Source organism: Trichechus manatus, unplaced genomic scaffold (assembly GCF_000243295.1).
Source record: "Trichechus manatus latirostris isolate Lorelei unplaced genomic scaffold, TriManLat1.0 scaffold00066, whole genome shotgun sequence".
Taxonomy (NCBI): domain Eukaryota; kingdom Metazoa; phylum Chordata; class Mammalia; order Sirenia; family Trichechidae; genus Trichechus; species Trichechus manatus.
The window spans coordinates 9,692,834-9,720,668 of NW_004444002.1; the positions used below are offsets into that span (position 1 = coordinate 9,692,834).

Genomic DNA, 27,835 nt, shown 5'->3' on the forward strand with positions numbered 1-27,835 from the left:
AGTTCTTCTCTGTCCTATAGGGTCGCTGTGAGTCGGAACTGACTTGATGGCAGCTAACAACAACAACAACATACCTAGGAGTTATACCAAGTACTTTTTACATAGATTATCTAATGTAGTCCTTATAATGACCCTGCGAGGTGAATGCTCCACCTACTTTACAGATGAGAAAACGCAGGAAACGGAGGTTCAGAGGGGGTAAGTTACCCAGTTACACAGCTACTAAATGGCAGAGTCGGAACTCAAACCCTGGTTTCTTTGGCTTCAAAGTCCACATTCTTCTTCAGCTATGCCACACTATCTTCCACTCTCCTTATGTATAGCTGTTTCATTGCGGTGCAGTGTATTGGTGAGGAGTGTGTGCTCTGGAGCCAGGCAGCGTGGTTGGGTTTGAATCCTGGTCCCACCACTTCCTAGCTGTATAGTATTGGTCAAGTTACTTAATTTCTCTGGCCCTCAGTTTCCTCATCTGTAAAAGGAGGCAATAATGATGCCTATTCATTGGGTGGCTATGAAGATTACATGAGATGATACGAGATGCCCAAAACAGGCAAGCCTATAGAGACAGAAACTTGATTAGTGGTTGCCTAGGGCTGGGGAGGATGGGAGAGTGACTGCTAATGGGCACAGGATTTCCTTTGGGGGTGTTGGAAGTGTTCTGGAGTTAGTGGTGATGGTTACACAACTCTGAATATACCAACAATGACTGAATTGTACACTTAAATAAGTGAATTATATGATATATATCAATAAATTAGATCTCAGTAAAGCTGTTATTAAGAATAAAGATTAAATGAGGTCATACATGTAAATGCTTAGAATAGTAAGTGCTCAGTAAGTGTTAGTGACTGCTGCTGTTGTTATTATTACAGACAAAACAGACATGGTCCTTGGCCTCATGGAGCATATGTCTGTGGATACCTCAATGACAGGCAGGCCTGGCCCTTCTTGAATTAGATAAATAGTTCACTGGGCAGATGAACAGATGCAGAAGGCAAGGAAGAAGTTACAGGACCTTGAAGTGGCCTGTAATGATACAGTAAATGTCCATTTTTTAGGAGAGCAAACAACTTAGATCTTTCTTCTATCGTGTCCCATTTTCTCGAGAAAGAAAACACTGATAACAGGACTAAGAAGACAAAAAAAGCCAGTTGCCATCCAGCTGACCCTGACTCATGGCAACCCCATGTGGGTCAGAGTAGAACTGTGCTTCATAGGGTTTGCAGTGGCTGGTTTTTTGGAAGTACATTGCCAGGCCTTTCTTCCCAGGCACCTCTGGGTGGACTCGAACCTCTAACCTTTTGGTTAGGAGCCAAGCATGTTAACCATTTGCACCACCCAGGGACTCCAAAAAAAAAACAAAAACAAAAACAAAAAACCAAACCCGTTGCCATCAAGTTGATTCCGACTCATGGCGACCCTATAGGTCAGAGTAGAGCTGTCCCATAGAGTGTCCAAGGAGCACCTGGTGGATTTGAACTGCTGACCTTTTGGTTAGCAGCCATAGCTCTTAACCACTGTGCCACTGAGGTTTCCAAGGGACTCCAAGGGTTAATTCAAAACAGCTCCCTTCAGGGCATGGCCAAGCAATAGGATAGTCTGGTACCTCGTCTACTACATGCTTCAAGGCCTCGCGGAATCCTAAAGGGCTGCCTGAATCGTTAGCAAAGATAACACTTCTTCATTTGGTGCTCCGTGTACTTTATTGTCTTCTCATCTTTTAGAAGATTCTTTGCAAAAAATTTCATAACTCTGTTAACCAGACCATTCATCTTACGAGGTCTTCCCATCCTCCCAACTTTTTGCATAAGTTGGAGTGCACAGTATATTTTTATTTTCAGGGGTACCCTTGCAGAAGGTACAGACAGAAATCCCTTCTAGCTGTTCTGTTTTACTTGTTTTTGTCTGTCTTGGGAAGTAAAATTTAACAATCAGTGCTTGAAACAGCCAGCTAAAAGTGATATTCAGAAGTAAATAGGACATACTCAGATTTATGTGCATTTAACTTTATTCCCCCTGACTTAAAATAATTTTTCTCCGGCCAGACCTGAAGTCAGATTTTCAGCAGCAGTTGCCCGTCTTCCTCTTGCCTCCTCAGTTCTTTTCTTTCTCTGAACACTTTTTGTTTGTAGGAGCTAGCAGCAAGCAAAGCTCAAATTGAATTTTCAGCTCAGCCCTATGCTGAATAAAAAGCAGGAGAAATTCATGGGATGGGAGAGTCTCTGGAATTGGATGGGGGAATGGTGACTCCCTGTCCCCAGAGAACTTAGACCCTTCCCCCAGAAAATATTCCATCAACAAGGTATCTACCATCCCCTTAGCTAGATAGTGATGACCTTCTAGAAGGTAGGGTGTGGGTCTGCTCAGAGGAGAAACAACTCAGGCGGGTTTAACTCTTCCTTTCCTGCTAGGACCTGCTTTCACTGTTAAAACGTTTTGCTTTTTCTGCACACCCTGGCTCCTAGAATACTGAAAATCCCGACGTTGCCCTATGTCTTGGTTAGTGGCGTAGAGAGACCTCAAAGCTTGTGAGAGTATGTGGTGACTGTTAGACTGAGAGCGTTTAGCTGTGTGTGAGCACAGCCATTGTGCCTATTGGATGCACCAGGCAGTAGGTGTGAGTGGGGCAGGAGAAGTAATGAGAGCTGATGTGGAGAGGCTGGGAGTCAGGAGCCTGGGTCTTAGTCCCAGCTCTGTCATTTTCTCACTGCAAGTACAAGTGAACGAACGTCCAGGGTTGCCTGGGAAGTGGTAGTCCCTGAGCAAGTCAACTGTGTATCGCCCTGAGCAAATCATTTACCCTCTTTTCCTGGATGGAGACTTAGTTTCCTCATCTGATGAATGGGGATGATACTAGCTTCTCCTCTCAGGGTTGTTGGGAAGATACAATCAGATCATGGAGATGAGAGCATTTTGAAAAGTTCCAAGTGCTGCTGGGTGGAAATGGTGTTACTAATACTGCCTGGACCTTGTCATTGTCTTTCAGAAGTCTGGGGAGGCTTGAAGGCTCCTGCTTCGTGTTTTTCTTCTTGCTTTAATTGAATCTACTTTCTGGTATTAATTTATACATGAAAATAGATTGTTTTTCTTGATTGGCCTTTACTGGGAATTATTTTCAGTTGTTGGTGTCAGTACCATTCACAATCAAGTTATTTGAACAGTTTAGTCATCCAATTTATGGAAGAGGCATTTTGTTCTATGCCCATCTCGCTATTGGTGTTTGAGTAGAGGATGGGGTCCTGACTTTGTACCTTTAAAATGACTTTGAGTATTTATTCGGCTTGTGAACACAGACTCTGTGAACCTGCTTAAGATAACGGGGTGTGGGTGCTTCTGGGTATTCACCAGGACACTGGATTCCATCCCAAATGGCTTCTGTGCCCCACTGTGGAAGACAGCAGATGGCCCTGTCCCCTTGTCCCCACCCTGGGCAGCTTATGTCCGTGTGCTAGCACCAGGGGCACATGGCTCAACTTTTAAAAATTAGGAGAACTTTCTTCGTCAGTGAACCTGACCTCAGACCAGTCTCTCTCTTACCTCTCCACAGTGCCGAAAGCCGCCCAGTGACCCCCAGGAACCTACCAAGAAAAGTCCCCGGGGGCCTTCAGATTCAGGAAAAGAGCACAGTGGAGTCAGGGTAAAGCACAAGCACCGGAAGCCAACAAAGCCGGAGTCCCAGTCTCCAGGAAAACGAGCTGATGGCCATGAGGAAGATAGGCCCCAGGCCCTGACCCGCTGCGCTGGGCTAGAGAAGGATCCTCATGGTAGGTGTGGGAGGCCTCTGAGACTGACTAGAAAAGTGAGCCTTCTTCACTGTGGAAGAAAGATATAACTGACACCTCTGAAGTCGAAGGCCTGGGAGGAGAAAGTAGGGGTTTATTCTGCGCACCCTGGGCACTAGAAAAGGGCACACTGTGAAGGTCGAAGGAGGTGGTTTTCAGCAAGACAAAAGAATAGCCAACCCATTACCCTGCAACAGGTCTTGGCTCAAAGAAGAAACAGGTTTCAGGGGGATTTAGACAAAAACAGCAGAACGGGACGCATTACACAGTTTTGTCTACTGTTGTGTATATTAAGGCTCTCATTATTAAAAGTTAAAAATAAAAATAAATAACTAGAAGGATTTTGAGATATTCGAAACCCTTATTGTTATTTAGGAACGCACAGGATTTTTGGTTTTTGGGGGGTGTACTTAACCTGCGTGCTCTACCACAAATTGTTCTCGATGCCCTCATCAGAGAGAGAATCCCAAGTATTCTTGACCCCAGTAGTCCACGTTGCTGGTCTTGCCCATCTGATATGACCTGCCTCTTTTAGTCTGTTCTTACATAGTAGTTTTTCTCTGTTCGCCCCTCCCTACTCCCATCTTCCTGCCTTGCTCCATCCTCTAAGATACATTGAGGTTGCCCTTCTCTGGGCCCCCCTCCAGCTCAGTTATAACTTTGTTGAGGTACAGCTGCCTCCAAGTCATACACTCAGTTGACCCTTGTGCTTTCTGGCATACTGTCGAATTGATGCCTTTTTTGGTGTCAGCAAAAATGACCAAATGCAGAGTTTTCCGAAACCACTGGAAAATGCTCGTTCTCTCAGAGATATGGTTGTGATAGCAGCGTAAGGGGAGCTGATGAACATCACCCAGGGTGAACAAAGACCCTCCTTGAGTTTTCCATCTGAAAAATCTTTCCAGGCTATAAACTCTGATTGTGTGATTTCTGCTTTCTGTCCTGAAATCCCCCAAATTACCCCAGGTTCCTCGGAAAAGAAAGCAAAGAGCAGTTTCCGGGACTTCATTCCTGTGGTCCTGAGCACTCGGACGCGCAGTCAGTCTGGTGAGTGAGTCCTTGGAGATGATGGCCCATCTTAACAACTTCTCTGAAAAGAGAGGGAGAAGGCTCGTTGAGCGATTTTGCATTGACCCAGGTGGAGAGTTGAGAATTTGATCCACTGTGCCAAGATGCCCAATTCCCTAAAGAGGCAAGAGAGCCGGGGGTGGGGGTGGGCTTTGTCCATGGTTTTAGAACTATTTCCTTAGCTTTCGGGGCCCCTGGGTGGAGCAAAGGGTTTGCGCTTGGTTACTAACCAAAAGGTTGGCAATTCAGACCCACTCAGATGCACATCAGAAGAAGTGCCTGGTGATCTACTTCCACAAAGATTACAGCCAGGAAAACCTTATGGAGCTCAGATCTACTCTGACACACATAGGGTCTCCATGACTTAGAATCAACTCTATGGCGACAGGGTTTGGGCTTAGCTTTCCTGAACAGGGATTTGACATCTCTTGTTGGGAGTCAATGGCAGAAGAAGGAAAGCGCTGTGCCACTCAGGAAAGCTGGCTTTGCGCCAAGCTTTGGCATCTGATAATTATTGGGGCCAATCTCAGGCATGGACATTTAACCTTTAGATCTTGGTCTGACTGCCCTATGTAACAGGCATCATCAACATTTGAAATGGTTATTGAGTCATCAGGGCTGGCAAAATCACATTTGGTCCCTTGAATTTGTATTGGTAAACCCCTGATGTCTTAAAAACGCTAGCCCTTTCCAGTCACCGCTATCTTCTGCTAACTTCCACGTTGATACATAAGGCTAGAGATGGTTGCCTTGGTTCACCTAGATTTCCATGCAGATTGGATGGAACGGGGAAGCAGAGTGCAGTGTAAACTCAGTTATTTGATAACCTATGAACTGACACCTTAGCACATGGAGAGTGAAGTGGTAATTGGGGCTCTCGATGATGGCCTGGAGGCCTCACAAAATCCTGAAGTGTTCTCTGAATCATCAAAAGAGCAGTTACATTATGGTCAGTCCCATTTTAGTGTTAAACACATTGGATTATATTGGAGAGTTGGCAGGATATTTGCTGTCTATAGCGGTCTGACCAACTTGAAACTTTGGTCAAGGGCTGCTCTGTTTGCCTCCAACCATTTCTTTGGCCGACCTTGTGTAGGTTTGGGGATCGTCGAGTTAATAGCTGGGCCTTGGGAGAAAGATGGTAGCGTCTCAGAGGTGCTTCCGAGGAACGTGTCAGATCTCCTGGAGTGCTCAACCAGGCCAATTTTGGATTGTACTTTTGTTGTTAGCATAGTTGAAGGAAAGAGTGGAGAGAGAAAATGGCTTCTTGGCAAGGTGGCCTAGGAGGCCAGAAGAGGTGCCATTGGTAGTCAGCGCGGGAGGGTGAAGTGCCTGCCCAGTGGTGAGGAATAGCTGCTGTCAAGATGAGGGTGGTGCCAGGGAGAAAGCTCCACCCCTGAACTCTTGACAGCTCAAAAGGAGGCGGGGTCAATTTCAGGGAAGAGGGCCTGGCCAAGGCCCATTTGGACATGACTGAACAAGGCTGTGTCACAGGAAAGGGACTCCTTATTGCTTCACTTTGCCTGAGACTCTTCTTTGGTGGTGATTCTGTTCGTTCAGGGTGGATCTGTCCGCGAGATTGGTGGTGCCATGGAATGAGTAAGGGCAGGGCGTGATACCAGTCTGCCCATCTCTCACCCTCTACTAAACCCCGATTTCCTGAAGAGCAGGGATCTTTGGCCCGTTCCTGCACTTCGCACAATGCTTGGTGACTTAGAAGCACTAAGTAAGAGTTTGTGGAATGAATTACAGTGACACTGTAAATGCGTATGAGTAACGGTGTGTGTTTTTAATACTTTGATTTTTCATAGTTGTGTAACATATCAGATTCTGTAAAGCACTTATGGGAGAATTATCTCATTTGATCCTCAAAACAGCCATGTTGAAGTCGGTAAGGCAGGGAGCGGTAGCCCTGTTTTATAGCTGAGGAAACAGAAGTGAAGGAATGTTCCCAAAGCATACGACTAGTAATTAGCAGAGCTTGAACTTGAACCCAGACCTCCCAACTCCTAGCCCAGGGCACTGCTTCTACACCATACTCCTTTTTCCTTTGAAGATGTATCTGACCATCCTCTGTACATGCCATCCACAGGAAGCATCTGTAGCTCCTTCGCTGGTATGGCAGACAGTGACATGGGAAGCCAGGAAGTCTTCCCCACAGAGGAGGAAGAGGAGGTGACCCCCACCCCAGCTAAACGTCGAAAGGTGAGAAAGACCCAGCGGGACACCCAGTATCGCAGCCACCATGCCCAGGACAAGACCCTGCTGAGCCAGGGCCGCAGACACCTATGGCGAGCCCGAGAAATGCCCTGGAGGACAGAGGCTGCCCGGCAAATGTGGGACACCAATGAGGAGGAGGAAGAAGATGAGGAGGAAGGCCTGGTGAAGAGGAAGAAACGGAGACGGCAGAAGAGCCGAAAATATCAGACTGGGGAGTACCTGACTGAGCAAGAAGAAGAGCAGCGGCGGAAAGGGAGAGCAGGTAAGGCTGGCCAGGGAGCTGCTGCCCCAGTGAGCTTCTGCACCCCTTCTCCAAACCACAGCCAGTTCAGCTCCAGGGGACCCTCCGGCATCACAGGTGCTCCCAGGAGCCCACCTCTGCCTGCTCTACACCAGCAGAAGGCCTCTGGACCTGTAGAAACTTGGTACTATGATCTCCAGCTGCCAGAGGGGGTCACTCAAATCCAGCCCCAAGGTATTGGCTTTGGGTTGAGATTGGGTGAGTTAGGACTGGCCTGCAGGTGCGCTGAGGACATGAAGGCCCAAGCTCTCCAACTTCTTATAAAAGCCTGAACCTTTAGGCAAGGCCACTCCTTGGCATGGGGCAACTCCATACCAGGGAATTCTCTGGTTGACTTGAGGGAGTCAGGTCTTTTTGGAGGCTAAGTTCTCTCTCCTAGAATCTTGGGTTCAAGAAGAAAGAGGGCATTGGCTGCTTTTCCTGGGATGCTTCCAGCCCCTAAAATGAAAAGAAGTACAGTGGTTCCCTCAAGCCAACAGAATAACTTCAAGTAGAAGCAGGGGCAAATTTGCTTTCTCAGTTGATGCCACAAAGGTTATTAAGGGGTGGAGTGAAGCTTTGAGGTGATCCAAGCTGACATCGTTTTTCTTGGACCTGAGTTGGAAAAGCAGTCAGCCCAAAGAGAAAACCAGGCTTTCTTTGGCCATGTCAGATGCTAGAATATGTAATCATGAAGGCACAGAGTGTCACAAGAGGCTAATATCAGTATGTTCCACTAAGTACTCTTCAGGCCCAATGCTAGAGTAGGTTTCTAAATGAGCAAACAGCACATCTCTGGGTTTCATGAGAACCCCTCTCTCATTCTGTGTCTGTGACCTCTGCCCTTGAAGCACCAGTTGATTGTCTTCTGTAATGGGATCATCCTGAGCTGCCACTAAACATCTGCAGTCTCCTTATTAGCTAAAATTGAGTAACTGCATATTGAATGGGTAGTAGATTCTGGTTTACTGTAATGCAAAGAAGACTTAACCTCATTTCTAGCTCTGTTTAAGTGGTCATACCTGTCCCTACACTCGTGAGCAATTGAGCCCATTTTTATCTTCTTTGTGGGAGAGTGGGGACAATTTTCCCTTTCTTCTGCCAGAGCCATAATTGATTAGTCAGGAATGAGTTGTCAAGGCATTGACCTCAGCCACTTGGGTTGTGATGAAGAGGAGCTTTTGTATCTCCTGCTCTTCTCTTATGGAGGCTGATTTCCTAGCTTAGAAGCTTCCTATAGAACTTACCAGCTCTTAGAACCTGAAGGACCTTAGAGGTTGCCTGGTCCAGTTTTCCACTCAATCCAGAGATCTCCACAGCATTTTTGACAGGTAGAGAACACCCCCAGTAACACGGAGAACATCACTTATCAAGGCATCCTATTTGATTTGGGGGCAGCTCCAGTTGTTGGAAAGTGGGTCAGTCTCCCTCCGTGTGTGTCTAATGTTCGTGTTGAGGCATCTGGCTTTGACATATGGTCTGGTTGTCTTCCTTCAGATCTGAAGATGGCATTTTCATGAATGAATTGCCTGGCAGACATCTCTCTTCTCAGACAGCTCCAATCCCTTCTATGACAGACAACCTGTCTTTTCAGGTTGATTTCAGAGAATCAAGCAGAGGCCAAGCTAGGCAGGTCACCTTACTCCTGTCTGAGCCTCATGACCTTTCCTTTTATCCTGGCCTTGGGTATCTCCCTTCTTGACCTGCAGGGGTGATAGGAAGAGCCGCTTCCACTCACACACCTCCTACACCTACTCTTTGTTCCTTTCCATGCTACTATAAAGCCCTTGCTCCTCTGTAACTGAATGAGCTCCAGAGCCTGGCCTGCCCTGGGTAAAGGGGATAGGGGGAGTGGTTCTTTTCCTGTGGCATTGAAAGCTGTAATATGGCTTCCCCATGTTTCCTGAGGTCCTCACAAGGCACGGTTCTCTTCCTTCCTCTTTTGCCTCAGCCCGAACTTGTTGCATCAAAAGCCCTGGTTTAGAATGTTCTGGCTGGAAGTGCCATTAGAGACTATCTAGTACAGCAGTTGTTGGACAGGTTGTGGGGACCCACTAGTGGGTCTGGTTTAGTTGGGAGAAAGGGGTGGCCTTTTCATAACCTACAGCCAATACCTTATACTGTAATAACAACTCCCACTTCTGTGAGAACACGTCTCAAGGTCGAGAGAGGTGAGTTGAGAACTCTTGGATCTAGCTCCACTCCCTCATTTCACAAATTGGAGAAACTGAGGCTGCAGTCATTTATTTCGCAGACATAATGAGCTTTTGCCATGTGCTAGGCATGGTGTTCACTTCTGTGAGGGAGAAAGAAGACACCGGCACGGTCCTTACTTAAAGAGCCTACATTTAAATACAATAATAACGTCTTACTTTAGAAAAGTGGTTTTGCATTTATCACCTCATTTAGTTCTCATGCCAGCCCTGTGATGCGAATTATATTCTCCTCATTTTACCGGTATGGAAACTGAGGCTCAGATTATGACTTGCCTCTGGTCAGTCACAGTTAGTGGCAAAGCCAGTAATCCATATAACACTGGTGTTGAGAGATAAAGGTAGATACCATCTAGGATAGACCCTATGGGATGAAGGTCTTGATAATGGAATTTTCAGCTGGCTTTTTTGAAATTGGAATGTGCTTTGTTCGGTGAGCTCTGGCTAGTTACAGATGTTGCCCAGTGTGTTCCAGTGGTACCAGTAACTTGATTTTCAGCTGGTAAAGGCTGCAGGTTTCTGCCATTGACTTCCAGCTAAGTATCCCCCTGGCACTTCCTAGTTTCAGAGAGTTTCTGTTGGCTTTGATCTTTGTGTCCTCAGAGAGTGGCAAACAGGGCAGTCGGGTGGGCAGAACTGAGGCTATGAAGGAAGCATTTTACCGTTTATTCCTCACCCCGGTATATATTTCGTATTTCAGCAGAGCTGCTAAATTTGTCTTCATATTAGAATGGAGAAAGAGACAAAGGGGGGGATGGAGGAAAAGCTGAAAAGAAAGTTCTGATTTGCTTTCGGCTATGGGGAAGTCCTTTTAAAACTACCCTTAACTTGGGGACACCCAGATGGGCTGCCCCCTGCTGGCAGGTGTGGGAGTTGTCTCCTGCTTGTAGAGGAGGGAGTTTGATATCGAAGAACGGTGTCCATACAAGAAGCATTTCGTGTAGGTGTCAACACTGAGCTAGATACTGATAGCTGATAGTTGTACAATTTTGCACCAAGGTTCTAATCCCCAAAGTCCTCTGATTTATCTTTAAGGGGAGCTTAGAGGAAGGCTTTGCTTTTCTGTGTTCCATGTCTCTGACATCCATTCTTTCCTGTCCCGCGCCTTCAGATTTAAAGGCCCGTAAGCAGAAGACTTCCTCCCAAAGTTCGGAGCACCACCTCAGGAACAGGAACCTTCTCTTGCCCAACAAAGCCCAGGGGATCTCTGATTCACCAAATGGTTTCCTCCCAAATAACCTGGAGGAGCCAGCCTGCCTTGAAAATTCAGAAAAGCCATCGGGAAAACGAAAGTGCAAGACCAAGCACATGGCAAACATCTCAGAAGAGGCAAAGGTACATTGCCAGTGTGGGGAGTGAGTGAACGCGGAGGATCAAGTTAACTCATATTTATTAAAGTATTTTAAGCTAGTTCTTGGGGCATTGGTGGTTCAGTGGTAGAATTCTCACCTTCCATGTGGGAGACCCAGGTTGATTACCAGCCAATGCACCTAATATGCAGCCACTGCCCATCTGTCAGTGGAGGCTTGCATGTCGCTGTGGTGCAGAACGGGTTTCAGTGGAGCTTCCGGACTCAGACAGACTAGGAAGAAAGGCCTGATAGTCTACTTCCTAAAAAATCAGCCAGTGAAAACCCTATGGATCACAACGGTCTGATTCCAAACTGATCATGGGAATGGTACCAGACCAGACAGTGTTTGATTCTGTTGTGCGTGAGTTGGGGTTGACTTAAAGGCAGGTAACAACAATAAGGACTAGTTCTGGAAAGGTGGGGTGGTGGTGGTGGTGGGGATTTGAAGAATGGGAAGAAAGTTATAGCTAACAATAAGCATTTGCAAACTACAGGGTTTGGCCCACAGGGTTTGGCCCAAGATGACTTTTCCTTTCTAATCCTGGGGTCTCCTTTGAGTTAAGGAAGAGTTAAAGGATGTGGCAGGATGTTAGCCTGAATAGCTTGTTAACATCCAATCAAGAAGCTTTTGTCTGGACTCAACTCACTGGAAACCAATCAAAGAGCTTTCTGAGTCTAAAATCAAGGTAGAAAACTACTTGTAGAAGCAAGGATGTCGATGTCCAGACAAAGGTTACTTGAGGGTGGGGCCAAAGGAATTCCACTTGGGCCTGGCCTGTAGCTGCCCTTCCCCACCCCCACTCCCCAGTTTGGTGGCTTCTCAGGGAAGCAGAAGAGTGACTGAGTGGGCACTCACTAATCAGTAGCCAGGCAAGCGTTCCTAGAACTCCTGTTTAGAATCAAACATCTCCTTTGAGTCTGATAGTCACGGTGTTGGTGTTGGCTTCCACATTGTACCATTAGAAAAAATGGCATAGTCCTCATCCTGGAGGAGCTTTACGTTTGAGGGAAGTGACGGTCCACGTTCAAATGTATACCCATAATGCATATTCGTTGTTGGCAACCAGAGAAAAATAAGTCACACTGGGCTTGTTGTGGTGGTTGTGATTCTTACCTTCCTTTCGTGCTCCAGAGCCAGAACCGCTGAGTGGCTCAGGCAAAAGGGGAGCGAGACCCAGGTGCTCGTCTCCCCCTCCTTTCCCCTGCCCCTCCTGGAATCTAGTTCCAGCTCCAACAAGGTACTCAAGCCAATTTCCTCATCTGTAAAAATGGAGATGGTATGCCTTGCCCTTTCTATCTCACAAGGGTCCTTGGGGGAACAAAGGAGGCAATGGATGTGAAAGGCACTGATAACCGTAAAGTGCTCTCAGAGGGCTGGTGTACATCCCTGTGCAGGAGGAGGTGACCAGCCTGAGGGAACAGGCACAGAGCAGTGGCACGCCAGCAGGGTCCATGCCCTCTGACTCCAGAATGGGGGTGTGTGACTTTTCCCCAGAGAGAAAGACAGGAGGACTGAGGGATGAGCAGGACACTTTAGCCTGTGCTAAGGGCTTCATCCACATTGTCGTTCTCAGTTCCCATGGTGGCTCTTTAAAGTAGGCACTGTTGTTATCCTCATTTGGTCATGAGGAAACTGAAGCTCAGGGTGGGTGAGGGACTTGTGTGAGGTTACTCAGTGGTCATGAATGACAGAGTCGGGATGGGACTAGGGTTTGTCTGCCTCTGGAGCCCAGGCTCTTTCCGTATGCCTCTCAGCTGCTGCATGGGTGGTGTCTGTATCCTGGTGACACCAGGGGAGGGAGGCGGTCAGGCAGGGACATTCAGTAGCCCCCAAGCAGCTCCGGCACAAGGTGGGAGTCCCAGGCTCCTGCCTCCCCCTGCTTCTCCCCAGATACTCAGATGGCCCCAGCCCACACAAAGGTGACTAGCCACCTGACATTCAGCGGCGCACACTGCTGATTCTGTCTGGTTGTTCTGCCTGGCAGTGTATCCACTGAAATGTTCCTCTTGGAGAGGTTTTGGCCCTTCACAGGGCCTCCCTTCCTCCCTCCCACCTTTCTTTCTCTCCCGGTCACCACCACCTGCTCCAGTTGTGCCCATGGCATGGTGCTTTGTAGTGGGAAGCAAGGCAGAGGGGAGGGTGGGCAACGTTCCTGCAATGCTAAAGCTGGGGTATTGGCTGAAGGCTTCTTCCCACAGGGGCTCAGAGCGATGGGGGCAGGAGGAGGGGGGAGGGGCCCCCACTTGCTGTTGCTTCTTCCCATCTCAGGCAGCCTCCCTCGATGCTCTCTGGCACCTCTGGCGCCCAGAAGGAGAGTCGCCCTTTGGCTGCTGGCTTGACTTAGCTGAAACCTGGATGCTTTACCCAGCATCTTCCAGTACTGCCATTATACACCTCTGTCCTCCTGGAAAGATCTTTTGGTGGTGCAAGTGGTTTGCACTTGACTACTAACCTAAATGTTGGCAGTTCAAACCCACCCAGCGGCGCTGCAGAAGAAAGGCCTGGCAATCTGCTTCCATAAAGGTTACAGCCGTTGAAAACTCCGTGGAGCTCAGTTCTAGTCTGTAACCATGGGGTTGCCATGAGTCAGAATCAACTTGATGCAACGTGTTTGGTTTGGTGTTTTGTATCCTCCTGGAAATCAAGCAGCGTTATCTACTCATAGCTGCTACCTTCCTGCTAGGGATTGTACTCTTGTTGCCCTTTCGAGACGGGGAAAGGTAGTGGCTTCTCATTGTCTCGGGATTTACCAGAGGAAACAAATGCCCTGGATCTTTATCTTTTGTCTGCTGCTCCTTTCCTGGCTTCATGTCTTTCTAGACATCTTTTCTGGTTGACCAGGGCTCTGCACATGGCAGGCTTGAATCAAGTCAACAAGTACTCGTTGCAATACCGTGCCCAGCCCTGAGTTAAGTGGTGTAAGGCAAAAAGGAGAAGATGACAATATGATCCCTGCCACCTAAGGAGCTGAAAACCAAGCAGAGGAGGCAAGGCTTACTCGTGAAACAATGAAAGGAAATTTAAAAGTGACGCAGCAAGCGACAGATTACGTAGTTCAGACAAGGTGCTCTGGGTATGCAGAGAAAGAGGGCAGTGGGAACCAGAGGGCTGTAGAATGTTGTAGAAGACCTAGGGCTTCAGTGAGACCTCGATACTGCGAAGGATTTGGATAAGTGGGATGCATTAGCTGTCTATTGCTGGGTAACAAATTATCCTAAAACTTAGTGGCTTAAAACAACAATAAACATGTATTATCTCATACAGTTTCTGTGGATCGGGAATTCAGGAGCGGCTTAGCTGGGTGGGTCTGACTTGGACTGTCTCATGAGGTTGCAGTCAAGATGTCAGCCAGGACTGCAGTCATCTGGAGGCTTGACTGGGGCTGAAGGATTCTGCTTCCAAGGTAGCACGCTTACATGGCTGGCAAGTTGATGCTGGTTGTTGGCAGGAGGCCTCCTTTCCTTGTCTCATGGACCTCTCCAAAGGGCAGCTTGCTTCCCGCAGAGAGAGTGATCTTAAAGAGAGCAAGGCAGAAGGCACAGTGTCTTTTAGGATCTAGCCTTGGAAGGCACACACCATCATTTCTACAGCTGCCTGTTGGTTACACAGGTTAACTCTATTCAGTGTTGGGGGGGACTACACAAGAGCATGGATACCAGGAGGTGGAGCTGGCTACCACAGTCCACACTCTGGTCACCAATAATTCACATCCCTCCTACGTGCAAAGTATACACTGCCTCCCAAGTCCCCCCAAAGTCTCATCCAGTAACAGTATAAGCTCCAAGCCTAGAATCTCATCATCTAAATTAGGTGCAAGTGCAGATGAGGCTCCTTGGGTCTGGTTCCTTGAGTACAGCTACTCAAGTACAGTTCTTCATGATCTGAAGACCTCTGAACTAAAGAGACAAGTTACGTGTCCCCATCCACCCAATATACAGTGGTGGCACAGGCATAGGAACCCGCTGTAGACATTCCAGTTCAAAATGGGGGAAAACAAAAAGGGGAGGGTGAGGCACACAGAGGCCACTCATGAGGGAAGGACTGTACCATTTTTGAGCACCTACCCTGTGCATTGTTCTAGAGCTTTCCCAGTTCATGATTTCAAAGACCCCGCTAGGAAGAAAGTGAGGCTCAGAGGACCTATACTGTGCCCCAGGCCTTACAGTTAGTGGATGGCAGAGGCAGGATTCCAACACAAGCCTGATTCCTGCACCGGAACTCTTTCTAGGTGGGAAGGAGTATGATCTGGGAACATGGTGTGGTGAAAGATGAGAAAACCCTGGTGAGGGCTGGATGTAGGGGGAAGGTTTTTGCAACAAGAGTGACGGGCAGCTTTAGGAGCTGTGCTCTGGCCTCTTTAGTCAAAGATAGCTGTCTCTCTCTGCTTCCCTTTACTCAGACTTGACTTCAGCTTATTTATAGATATGACTTGTAAAAACCTCAGCAAATGGGGATTGATGCAGGTAAAGAAAGCATGCGGAGTGCTTGGGGAAAGCTGGGATGGCTGCTCAGTCTCTGATTTCCAATCCCTTTCCCATTCCTTGGTTTATGGGGTTGAGGATTCGGGCCTCTTAGCATTTCCCCACTGGGTAGAAATGAATGGGAACCTGTACAGATCCTGGAAATATTCCGGATGGCTAGTGACTGGCCTCTAGCCTCCAACCTGACAGTGGTCTGGACCATTTGGGGTATTGCATGCAAAGCACTAGATGGACAAAGATGAGTTGACATGGCCTTGGCAGCTGAGTAGAGTGACCGTGATGGGATATGTTGCCTGACCTGACCCAGCACTGCATCTCTGCTTTCCAGGGCAAAGGTCGTTGGAGCCAGCAGAAGACACGATCTCCCAAATCTCCCACTCCAGTAAAGCCCACGGAACCATGTACGCCCTCCAAGTCCAGAAGTGCCGGCCTAGAGGAGGCCTCAGAGTCACCTACAGCCCGGCAGATCCCCCCAGAGGCCCGCCGGCTCATTGTGAACAAAAATGCTGGCGAGACCCTCTTGCAGCGGGCAGCGCGTCTTGGCTATAAGGTGAGGGAGCTCCTTGACCGCAGGATGCTGTTGACCTGACCGTCTACAGAGAAACTTCTCACCAGTGGCTCTTTGGTGGCCTGAGTAGGGCTTTGTTTGGGGCTTGAGCCCAGGCTGGCCTCCTTCACTGCCCAGATGGCTGCTGGGGCTGCCTGTCCCCTTGCCTGGTTGGTACGTCAGTGTGAGATGAGTGCAATTGAAACGGTAACATACTGTCATCCGGTGCATTCCTAGGCCAGAAACGGGATGTTTGGATTTTCGTGTTGTCTTGAATTCCTGAGTGGTGGCCCCTCCTCAGAGAGGGATAATTTTTGTTTCTCTCATTTAGGCTTTCTGTAGTAGAAGGGTCAAAAATAAGTTTGAGGGGCAGGGCAGAGCTAACCCCACTTTATACTCCTTCCCCGTGGATTGGAAAGAAGGCAGTAAGGGAGACTGAGGTTTATTGAGCACCTCTCTTGTCATGTTAAGATTTTTGATTACTTAATATCATTTAATCTTCACAGTGAGCCTGTGGAGGTGGAGATAGGTTTTATTATCCCCATTCTTACAGGTGAGAAAGTTAGGGCTTAGCAATATTAAGTGACTTGTCCAAGATCACCCAACTAAAATATAGAAATATAAGACACACAGACACACACACACACACATTAGTATATACATATATATATGTGTGTGTGTGTATACACACATTCACACGCATGTATTAATGTGTACATGTATACTTAGTATACACATATATATTAGCACGTATGTATATGTATACTTAATAGGGAAACCCTGGTGGCGTTAGTGGTTAAGAAGTACGGCTGCTAACCAAAACAACAGTTTGATTCCACCAGGCGCTCCTTGGAAACCATATGGGGCAGTTCTACTCTGTCCTGTAGGGTCACTATGAGTCCGAATTGACTTGACGGCAACAGGTTTTTTTGTTTTTTATACTTAGTTTATGCATAAGGAGCCCTAGTGGCTCAATGGTGAATCACTCAGTTGCTAACCAAAAGGTTGGAGGTTTGAACCCACCCCAGTAGCTCTGCGGGAGAAAGACCTGGTGATCTGCTCTCATAAAGATTACAACCAAGAAAACCCTATGGGGCAGTTCTACTCTGTCACATGGGGTTACTCTGAGTCAGAATGGGCTCAACACAACAATAGTATATACATACATACACATGTATGTATATATATGTATATGTGTACACACGTACACATACATACACACACATATCTGAATTCAAATCAGGGTCTATTTGATTCCCAAGTGACAGGGTAGGGGTGGAAGACCGACTCATTTACTAGAATCAAATTATGTATTTGGACATTTTGGTTGTTGCTCACTTTTTATTTACATGAACTTGAACATGGACCTTTGCCCACCCACTGATATGTCCTCAGGATTTGCTCTTAGCAGTGGAGTTGCTGAGTTCCAGGCCATGTGCTCCTTTTCTGAAGGCTTTTGAGAGCTGTCCGTAACTCATTTAAAGACAGCCCTGCCCCCAGCCAAGCAGGCTGGCACGGGCAAGCTGACTTGACAGAGGTCCATCCACCCATCTTGGTTGAACACCTAGTGTGGTGGTAACCGCTAAGGGAGACCTAACCCTGCCCTGCAGGTGATTCTTCCTGTGCCTGGGGCAAAACTAGCAAACATGGCGCCATCGCAGAACCAAACAGGCTAGGGTTATCATGTGTGGGGCAGCCTGTCGGGACAGAGGGAAGAGTGGTCTGAGAGGACTCTGAGCAGGGTAGGAGGCAGGGCTCTCTCCCGGGGAAAAGCACACCCCCAACATGGGCATACACACAGCCGTTCTAACGAGCCTGTGCCCTGTCAGTCAGGACAGTGGAGCGTCTCATCTCACCAGTGGCTGGCTGAGGGTGGGTGCTGGTGCACTTGGGATACACTGATTTGAAAGCCAGGCCCTCAGCTCGTTCACCAGCTTCCATCCCAGACTAGCTAGGGTGCCTCTAGTCCCGGGAGTCCCACCTTTGGTCCTACTGTCTCAGCCCAGGAAAGTTAATCATTAAATATGTGAATGAATGACCAATCCTGATTTGAGGGAAGGGCTGGAGCTTACTACTCTGGGATGAACACTGGTCCGCTGAGACCAGCATCCAGGGATAGTACTTGAAACGATTCTTTCTTCCTTGTTCTAGAAGTCCCACTAGCGAGTATGCTCTATGTCCTTGCCACCACGTCTCATTTCTAGTCTCAAAGCCCCAGACGAGGGAACCGGTGCTTAGGGAGTTGGGGTCTTAGTGTTTGAGCTCCGGCCAGGCAGATGAGCCTCTCCAAGGACCTCACCTCTACAACCAACACCCAGCCAAGTATTCTTGGCCCCAAGAAGTGGATCCCCACTGCTGAGGATGGTGGCTCAGGACTGACTTCGCTGACAAGAGATTTTAAGGTTTGCTTGTCAGTCCCCACTATAAAGGCCAGGCTCTGAAAGACTCTCTAGACGTTTGTGGAGCTTGCACTTGAACTGAGGTGATTTCAAGAATTAGACCTCTCTCACTGTTCAGCCTGGGAGTGGACAGCCCCGTAAAACCAAATGAGACTAACGAGGTACAGGAGTCCAGTGACAAGGGCCAGAAAGCAGAAGCGGGGAAGGAAGCTGGTGATAGGGAACCCAAGGCTGAGTAAGGATATTGTTGGTGTGTTGTGAGATTGTTAACCATTGTCATAGGGCAACATTTGTAGTGACTGTTAAATGAGAAACTATTTTGTTCTGTAAGCCTTCATCTTAAGTGAGAATAACAGCACAATTGAAGAGCGTAGTCAATGTCACTGAACTGTGCATGTAGAAATTTTTGAAATGGTGTATCTTTAGCTATGTGTATTTTCACCAAAAAAAAAAGAGGTTGAGAAGTTAGAGGGTTGATATGTTGTGGGGTTGTTAACCAGTGTCATAAAACAACTTGTGTACTCCTGTTTCATGAGAAACTATTAGTTCTGTAAGCCTTCACCTGAAGTACAATTAAAAAAAAAAAGGAGAAAAAAAAAAAAAGAAGAATTAGATCTCTCTGGTCACGGAGCCCCTGTCCCTCTCCCCACAGGACGTTGTTCTCTACTGCCTCCAGAAGGACAGTGAGGATGTGAATCACCGTGACAATGCTGGCTACACGGCCCTGCACGAGGCCTGCTCCCGGGGCTGGACCGACATCCTGAACATCCTGCTGGAGCATGGAGCCAATGTGAACTGCAGTGCGCAGGACGGCACAAGGCAAGGAGGCGACTCCACCCTGAGACCCCCCCCCCCCCCCCCCCCCAACGCCTGTCTCAGCCCCTTACTCCAAAGAACTGGCCCAAGCTGAACCTTTGTGGCAGGCCAGGTTGTAAATTGCAGAGAGGCCTTGTCAAGAGGTGTTTCAGATAGACTTCTATAGACTGAAGGGAGGACCAGTCTAGGGCCAAGATAGCTGAGTTCCAGAATGGCTAGTCCATACTGGTTACTGAGTGGAAGCTGGCATTGTCTAGGGCTCATCCTTTCACGGGCAGCTGCCATCAGGGAAGACCACACAGGCTTCCCACAAATCACCCTGGGGGTACCCCTGGTCTCAGGCAGAATCTTGGGCTTTAGGAGCTGATTGGGAGGCTGACCTTAGGGTCACATTTCAGATTTGATCTTTTTAACCTACTGTGTCTCAAAGCATTTGCACCCATTCTCCTCTCTGCTCGATCAGAGGGCCTGCTTCCTGGTTAAAATAGAGACATGAGCTGCATTCCAAGTAGGGGGTTCTGGGCTGAAGGATGCAGGCTCTGCTTGGCCACTGCCTGTACGTGGAGCTGCTTTGCCCATCCGTGCTCCTGGGGATTGTCTGGTTTCTTAAGTTCATACCCCTCTCCAGCATCTGCTTTAACTCTATTCTTAGTCAAGGACCCATTCTCTTCAGAACCACCATTGGAGCTACATTGTACCCTAGAGACTGCCCCAAAATGTGGGCAAGAGGCAGAGGAGTGGGAGGGAGGAGAAGGAGGTGGGAAGATGGTATTGGGGGGTGCAGGCCAGAGGTGGTTCCCTGCCCTAAGTCTTGCCCACCTTATGTGGGAGTCACCCTGGGGTCATCTCCCTTTTCCTTGATGTGCTGGCCTGAAGCCTAGACGCCCGGTTCCCACTTGGGCCCTGCTGTCCTTACTCCACATCACCTCCACAGGCCCGTTCATGATGCGGTGGTGAACGACAACTTGGAGACCATCTGGCTCTTGCTGTCCTATGGGGCCGATCCCACGCTGGCCACCTACTCGGGGCAGACGGCCATGAAGCTGGCCAGCAGCGACACCATGAAGCGCTTCCTCAGTGGTAAGCATGGCCCAGACTTGAAGCCATCATCCCTGGGGCTGCTGTCTGATTCCTGCCCTGGGAGAAGGAGATACTCTTTTTTTTTTTTTTCTTTTAAAACTGTTCCTCTTGTCTCACTGTCAGCTTTTGTATTAGAGAAGTCTGGGTGTAGCCATTATATATGTAATAACAGTGATGGAATAATTTTCTTTTTTGATGATGGCATAGCAGGAAGAAGGAGTACATGTACTCGGAGAAAGGAAACTTTTTTTTTTTTTTTACTTCTGAGCACTGTGTGCTTTACAAGTGCTGTCTCATTTTTTTTTATTATTGTACTTTAGATGAAAGTTTACAGAACAAACTAGCTTCTCATTAAACAGTGAGTATGCATATTGTTTTATGACGTTGGTTAACAACCCCACGACATGTCAACACTGTCCCTTCTCAACCTTGGGTTCCCTATTACCAGCTTTCCTGTCCCCTCCTGCCTTCTTGTCCTTGCCCCTGGGCTGGTGTGCCCCTTTAGTCTCATTTTGTTTTATGGGCCTGTCTAATCTTTGGCTAAAGGATGAACCTCAGGAGTGACTTCACCACTGAGCTAGAAGGGTGTCTGGGGGCCATACTCTCAGGGTGTCTCCAGTCTCTGTCAGACCAGTAAGTCTGGTCTTTTTTTTGTTGTTTTTGTGAGTTAGAATTTTGTTCTACATTTTTCTCCAGCTCTTTCCGAGATCCTCTATTGTGATCCCCGTCAGAGCAGTCGGTGGTGGTAGCCGGGTACCATCTACTTGTACTGGACTCAGTCAGGTGAAGGCTGTGGTAGTTGTGGTCCATTAGTCCTTTGGACTGATCTTTCCCTTGTGTCTTTAGTTTTCTTCATTCTCCCTTGCTGGAAGGAGATACTGTTGATCTCCCTCTAGTCTCAAACAGTTCCCACGAGGGGCACCAGCCCTCTTCACATGCTTTCCTTCCATCTTCTCAGAAATTTCTATGCACTTTAAAAAGCCCTGAGGTCCACTTCCCCTTGCTGTGAGTGTCCATACGGAATGCACCCTCGTCAGGGCCCTGGTGGCCCATGGGGACCCATTGCACAGCTCGGTATCTGGGAGAGGCCTCCTAGTGGGATTAGCCTAGCCCCATAATTGGTTGAGTTTGGGGTAAAATGTGTTAATTTGTCCTCTGAGTGAGATGTCAGGTTGCAATGAAGTGACACTTAGCATTTTGCTTTTGTTTTTGCACTTTCTCCTTGTTTGTGATCAAAGGGAAGCCCTTGGGACCTCTCCTGAAGCTTTGTTCCTCACAACCCTTGCTGTGGTAACTGTGACTTCTCTTTGCATCCCGGCATCCCTCTTCTCTCCCTTCATTTCTCTTGCTCCCTCACCTGCCTCCTTCAGAAAAGTGTCTGGTGCTCAGGCCCATGGCAAGGGCCACAAGCCAACATGCATTTATTTTCTCATTAGTGGATAGCAGCTGTTTGTCTGCAGTTAGATAGCTCTACTGAGTTGTGCAGAGGGGAGGAGGGAAGGAGAGGAGTCTAGCTCGAGCATGCTCAGTAGAAATCTCCTCATACTTGACCTCTGAATTAAAAAAAAAAAATCCCGCTTCCTTTGTGACATCACAGCTTGGCCCTTGCTCTAGCAGTTAGTTCTGACTGCCTGAGCGACAGAGCAGCTGGCAGTGGAATCTCTGATCTTCCTTGGAAGCTTCAGGGTTGGTGGTAGAAGCCTCTAGAATAGGGAGCTATCAGAACCAAGGATTTGGCCGAGACCACTCCCTCCTCCCACTCAGGCTTTGGCCCCAGTTAGTCCCAAACCCACACTCCTCAGAGATAGAGTTCTGGGCTCCCAACCAGGGGCTCATTTGTTTCTTGAACAAAGGTTAATAACTAAGTAGCTGATGATGCAGGAAGAAAGAAAGAAAACACTGGAATTAGAGGTCCTGATGGAAAGAGGACTAGGTGCTGAGCGCCACCTGTGTACTCATGAAAGCTGGGAAGGGGAGATGGTGGCTTGTCTCCTGCTCCACCAGCCTCCACCCGATTCCAACTCTAGCTGACTAAGCCCGGGCGGCCCCTGTACAGCCCTCACGTACAGCCCTCAGGCCCTCACAGCCTGGCCAGGCCTCTCCCTCGCCTGGTCCCTCCCCCTGCCTCTAGGTTCCCAGGCCCCTGTCCTTGCGGGGGCAGAGCAGCTGTGGGATACCCAGACAGTCATTTGTCCTGGGCCACTGATGACTGTTGTTCCTTTTAGCGGTCCCATGACTAGGAGGGTGTGCAGAGCTCAGGGCCCGCCGCTCTTGGTGGCTTCCCCCACGTATCAGACATACATCCGTACACCTGACTTGGTTTCCAGTACATTCTGGCAAAAATGAACACCCAGAGCATCTCAGTGTGACAGAGGCACCATGTGAAGTTCTGTCTTTGAAAAAATGGTCTTGTCCAGGTGCCTCTTTGGGCTAGAGATTGCTGCCCTGCCATGTTGGGTCCAAATAAAGCTATTTCTGACCACCTTAGTAAGTAGATTAAGTCTTTTCTTCTCCATCCCCTTGTCCAAAATCCCAAAAGAGTTTGAAGGTTGAAACCATTTTAAGTAGTTAAAAAATTACACATAAACCCTTTTTCCCTCTCTTCTCCTTATTTCTGTTAACTCATCCCAGCTACTAGCCAGCCTTTTGATGCCTCCTTCAGCTAACTCAAATGCCAGTCTATGCTGCAGAGTAAAGAGAAGGCTGAAAAACGAGTTGCTGTTGAGTCAGTTCTGACTCCTGGCTATCCTGCGTGTGTCAGAGTAGAACTGTGCTCCTCGGGGTTTTCAGTGGCTGAGGTTTTGGAAGTAGATCGCCAGACCCCTTTCTTTTGAGGCACCTCTGGGTGAACTCAGACTTCAGCCTTCGGGTTAGCAGCTGAGTGCTTAACCATGTGCACCACCCAGGGAGTCCAGAATAAAGAGAAGACCTTTCTTAATTCTGGCACTTCTAGCCTTCATTCAAACACCTGCATTCAGATCTTGGCATTGTTTCTCTACTTCATGGGCATGGAGCTGTAGTTTCATAATTGGTGCCTGAAAGGGCTGTTATAAGCTAGTTCCCTTCTTTTTCACACAAATATCAAGTGAGTTTTAAAAGCAGAGGCGTCCCTGGGTTGTGCAAATGGTTAAAGTACTCAGCTGCTAACTGAAAGGTTGGAGGTTCGCGTCTACCCAGAGGCACCTTGGAAGAAAGGCCCAGCGATCTCTTTCTGAAAAATCAGCCATTGAAAAACTCTGTGGACACAGTTCTACTCTGACACACATGGGGTTGCCATGAGTCAGAGTCAGCAACTGTTTTTTGTTTTGTTTTGGTTTGTTTTGTTTTTATTAAAGGCAGAGCTCTGTCTGGCTGTTAGGGAAAGGTGCTAGAAAGCCGGTCCTTGTTCTCGCGCTCCAGAGAGGCGGGCACTGGCAGGAGTCAGCAAGCTTTGGGGAGGGGCAGACTTGTGCCCAAAGGAGGTTTTGGGGGATGAAGGGATAGTACTCAGGGACTTTTTTGATACCTTGAACCAATTATTTCCCTCTTTCTTATCCCTGTCCTGTCCCTCCAACATGCATGCACGCGTGCACATGCTCACACACACAAATCTTGAAGAACTAGTGGGTACAGTGGTATAGTGGCTGCAAGGAGCATGCTGAGCTTGGAGGTTGGGGACCCATTTCCCTCCACCGCTCACCTCCCCAGCCCTACACCAGGATACACTTGCTTGGGCTTCTGGGTTTTGTTGTTTTTCTACCTTGCCTGTCTGGCTGAGATACTTTAAAAGCTTTTTACTTTTCATTCCCAAGCATTTGCCTAACCAGACCCTCTATAGATTAACTGTCCTCTTCCTACCCTAGTGGAGGTCCTACTGGGCAGAAAATGAAGGCGAGTCCCTGTGGGGGGGGCAAAGGGCTCCATTTTCTGCAGGCAGAAAAGGTGAGCGGGAGGAGCATTAGGGCTGTGCCTCGTAGAGCTTCCCTGGCTTTGTGCAAGGCCCCTGTTCTGGAAAAGTCGAGGGGAATCAAATCCTCTTTTAAATATACAAAGAAGTGTCACTGTTTCTGGGTATCCTGTAGTGAATCCTTTTATAAAGCAAAAGATGCTGGTAATTCATCCGGGTTGTAAATGTGGGTTTTCTTATACTGGGTTTGCTTAAAATGAGTTGTTTCTCCTGCCCTATAAAGGATGGAATGGCACTCCTTCATTCATTCATTCATTTACCGATTCATCCATTCAGTCACCAAACATTTATTGAGCAGCTGTTAGGTTCAGGTGCTCTGTGGGGTACTGGAGACCGGACAGTAAACCCTTTCTACCTCATCTTCAGGCTTGAAGCACCCAGGGGCCAACCCCTCAGGGTGGCCTTTGAAAGGCCTCTCCCTTGGACCAAATTACAGGCTGGCATGTGACTGATTTACCTTTGACCCTTTGAGGAAAAGGGCAATATCCCAGCTAGCCAAAGGAAAACGAACTCATTTTTCCTCCCCTGCCGGAAAGAATGTGGGGGTTGGAGGGAGCTGTTGCAGTTTGTTTTGAGGCATCAGAGGAAGTAGCAGGATTGCTTTTCCTTCCATTGATGGAAAGGGTTAGCACTTTATCACTTGAAGCCACGGAATTATAGGTTTTTGCTTTCCCTGCCAGAGACTGCTGCCATATGCCACCATGTCCAAGGCGACTTCTTTTTTGTTTCTCTGTGGTTAAGAGCTCAGGCTGCTAACCAAAAGGTTGGCAGTTCAAATCCACCAGCTGCTCCTTGGAAACCCTATGGCGCGCTTCTTCTCTGTCCTATAGGGTCGCTATGAGTCGGAATCGACTCAATGGCAGCAAGTTTGGTTTTTTTCATGTCCCTCAGCTGATGACCTAGTTGGATGAGACTCTGGGAAATAGAGACACTCTGATTGCTGGGGTGGCGCGCTCATGGAGATCGAGAGGCTCTGTCCTCACAATGAGTCCCCGAAAGTACTTCTTTTTTAAAAATGTTTAATTGAGGTGAAATTCAGGTAACATACAGTTCACCATTTTAAAGTGAGCAATTCGGTGACATTAAGTACATTCACAGTGCTGGGCATCCACCACCACTGTGTAGTTCCAGAACTTTTTCATCCCCCCAAAGGAAGCCCCATACCCATTAGGCAGTAACTTCCTATTCCCCCCTTGCCCTAGTCCCTGGAAACCACTAATCTCCTTTCTGTCTCTATGCGCTTGACTCTTCTAGGTATGTCGTGTGATCATGTAACATTGGTTCCTTCGTGACTAACTGATTTCACTCAGCATGATGTTTCTGAGGTTCATTCATGTTGTAGTGGGTATTAGTATGTCACTCCTGTTTATGGCTAAATAATATTCCATTGTATGGATATAACAAGGAGCCTGGTTGCACAGTGGTTAAAGCGCTCTCTGCTAACCGAAAGGTCGGCAGTTCGAACCCATCAGCTGCTCTGCAGGAGAAAGATCTGGCAGTCTGCTTCCATAAAGATTTACAGCCGTGGAAACCCTATGGGGGCAGTTGTACCCTGTCCTATAGGGTTGCTATGAGTCGGAATTGACTCGATGGCAGTAGATCGGGTTTTGGGTATGGATATACCACATTTTGTGTCTCTATTCATCCGTTATGGACATTTGGGTTTGCTTCCACTTTTTGGCCACTGCAAATATGCTGCTGTGAAATCGTGTCCATGTACTTGTTTCAGTACCTGTTTTAATGTCTCTTGGGTATATACCTAGGAGTGGAATTGCTGGATCATATGGTAACTCTATGTTTAACTATTTGAGGAACTGCCAGACTGTTCTCCACAGCAGCTGTACCATTTTACATTCCTACCAGCAGCGCATGAGGGTTCTAATTTCTCTACATCCTCACCAACACTTGTCATGTTATTGTCTGTCTTTTTTATTGTAGCCAACCTAATGGGTATGAAGTAGTATCTCATTGTGGTTTAGATTTTTTTTTTACTTAAATTTTTTTTTATTATGGTAAAGTATATATAACATAAAGTTTGCCATTGTAACCACTTTTGAGTGTATAATTCAGTGGCATTAATTACCTTTACAATGTTGTGCAACAATCACCACCTCCCATTTCCAAAACTTTTTCATCACCCCCAAATAGAAACTCTGTACCCATTGAGCAATAACTCCCTATTCTCCCCTCCCTGCCACCCCCAGCCCTTGATCACCTCTAATCTGCTTGTCTCTAGGAATTTCCTGTTTTAGATATTTCATGTTAGTGAGATCATACAGTAGTTATCATTTTGTGATTGACTTCTTTCACTCAACATGATGTTTTCAAGGTTCATCCATGTTGTAGCATGTATCAGGATGTCATTTCTCTTTATGGCGTGGCTGAATAATATTTCATTGTAGGTATAGAACACATTTTGTTCATCCATTCATCTGTTGATGGACACCTGGGTTGTTTCTATCTTGTGGCTATTGTGAACTAGTACTGCAGTGAACCCTGGTGTATGAGTATCTGTTTTAATCCCTGCTTGGAAACCTTGGCGGCGCAGTAGTTAAGTGCTATGGCTGCTATCCGAAAGGTCGGCAGTTTGAATCTACCAGGCGCTCCTTGCAAACTCTATGGGGCAGTTCTACTCTGTCCTATAGGGTTGCTATGAGTCAGAAGCGACTCGATGGCAACGGGTTTGGTTTTTGGTTTTTTTTTCATTTCTTTTGGGTATATGCCTAGGAGTGGAATTGCTGGGCTGAGGGTACTTTTTGAAGGAAAGAATAAGAGTAAAGGACTTAAAGTTTTTTTTTTAGGGGAGTGGTCAAGGGAGAATCAAGGCAAAGGAAAGTCAATGTTCATCCTGATTCTATGTGAACATCTGTGAGGAAATGGGAATTGAAGCTGCAACATCAAGCAAATCTTGGAGCTCATTCACGGGCCTCTGTCGACTTTAGCATCTTTGCTCAAGTTGATTAGCTTTCGACTGTGTCAAAAAGGCAAATTCACCTGCAAGCCACAAAGAGTTGCAATCAGTGAAAAGAATTGGAGGAATGTGCTGGGGGGCTCTGAAGGCAGTCCGTTGAGAGGAGCCCCAGGAATGTGGTGAACTAGGGCTGCTCTGATGATGAAATCTTCATGTGACCTCTCGGGATGATAGTCATTTGAATGCGTATGTTTTGGCAAACTGGTTAAGCAAGCACATTACTGGTTATAGTCTCACCTGTAGACCTTTCTTCCTTTCCTCCGTCTCTCGCTCCTTTTCTTCCCTCCCCTCCCTCTCTTCCTTCCCTCCCTCCCTCTCTCCCTTCCTCCCTTCCCTCTCTTCCTTCCCTCCCTCCCTCCCTTCCCCTCCCTCCCTCCTTCGCTCTCCTTCCCCATATATTTATTAAGCTCTTACTGTGTGCCAGTTTTTCAGCTTAGGTACTGGGGAGACAACAATGAGCAATACAGAGATGGGACCTGCTTTTTTGGAACTAACAACCTCATTCCTTTATCTTTCAAGATACTTAGCATGGGGCTAGTCACAGAGAGTAGACATGTACCTAACTTGCATATGCTTCTGGAAGAAGCTACGTCCATGTCTCAAGTGGCACAGGTTACAGAAGAGCACATAAGCTGGCAGCTGTGACCTCAGAGGAGGAGCTTTTTTTTTTTTTTTTTTTT

At 47.6% G+C, this 27,835-nt stretch overlaps 1 protein-coding gene across 1 annotated transcript in view; it reads left to right on the forward strand.

The window, feature by feature from the left end:
- Positions 1–27,835, forward strand: part of BCORL1 (BCL6 corepressor like 1) — a 64,056-nt gene that overhangs the window by 28,394 nt on the left and 7,827 nt on the right. The window contains exons 5-11 of the mRNA XM_023734289.1: positions 3,548–3,711; positions 4,747–4,829; positions 6,943–7,332; positions 10,675–10,898; positions 15,725–15,946; positions 18,995–19,161; positions 20,093–20,238. Coding sequence (XP_023590057.1) covers positions 3,548–3,711; positions 4,747–4,829; positions 6,943–7,332; positions 10,675–10,898; positions 15,725–15,946; positions 18,995–19,161; positions 20,093–20,238 — 1,396 coding nt within the window. The remainder of the gene's footprint in view (positions 1–3,547; positions 3,712–4,746; positions 4,830–6,942; positions 7,333–10,674; positions 10,899–15,724; positions 15,947–18,994; positions 19,162–20,092; positions 20,239–27,835) is intronic.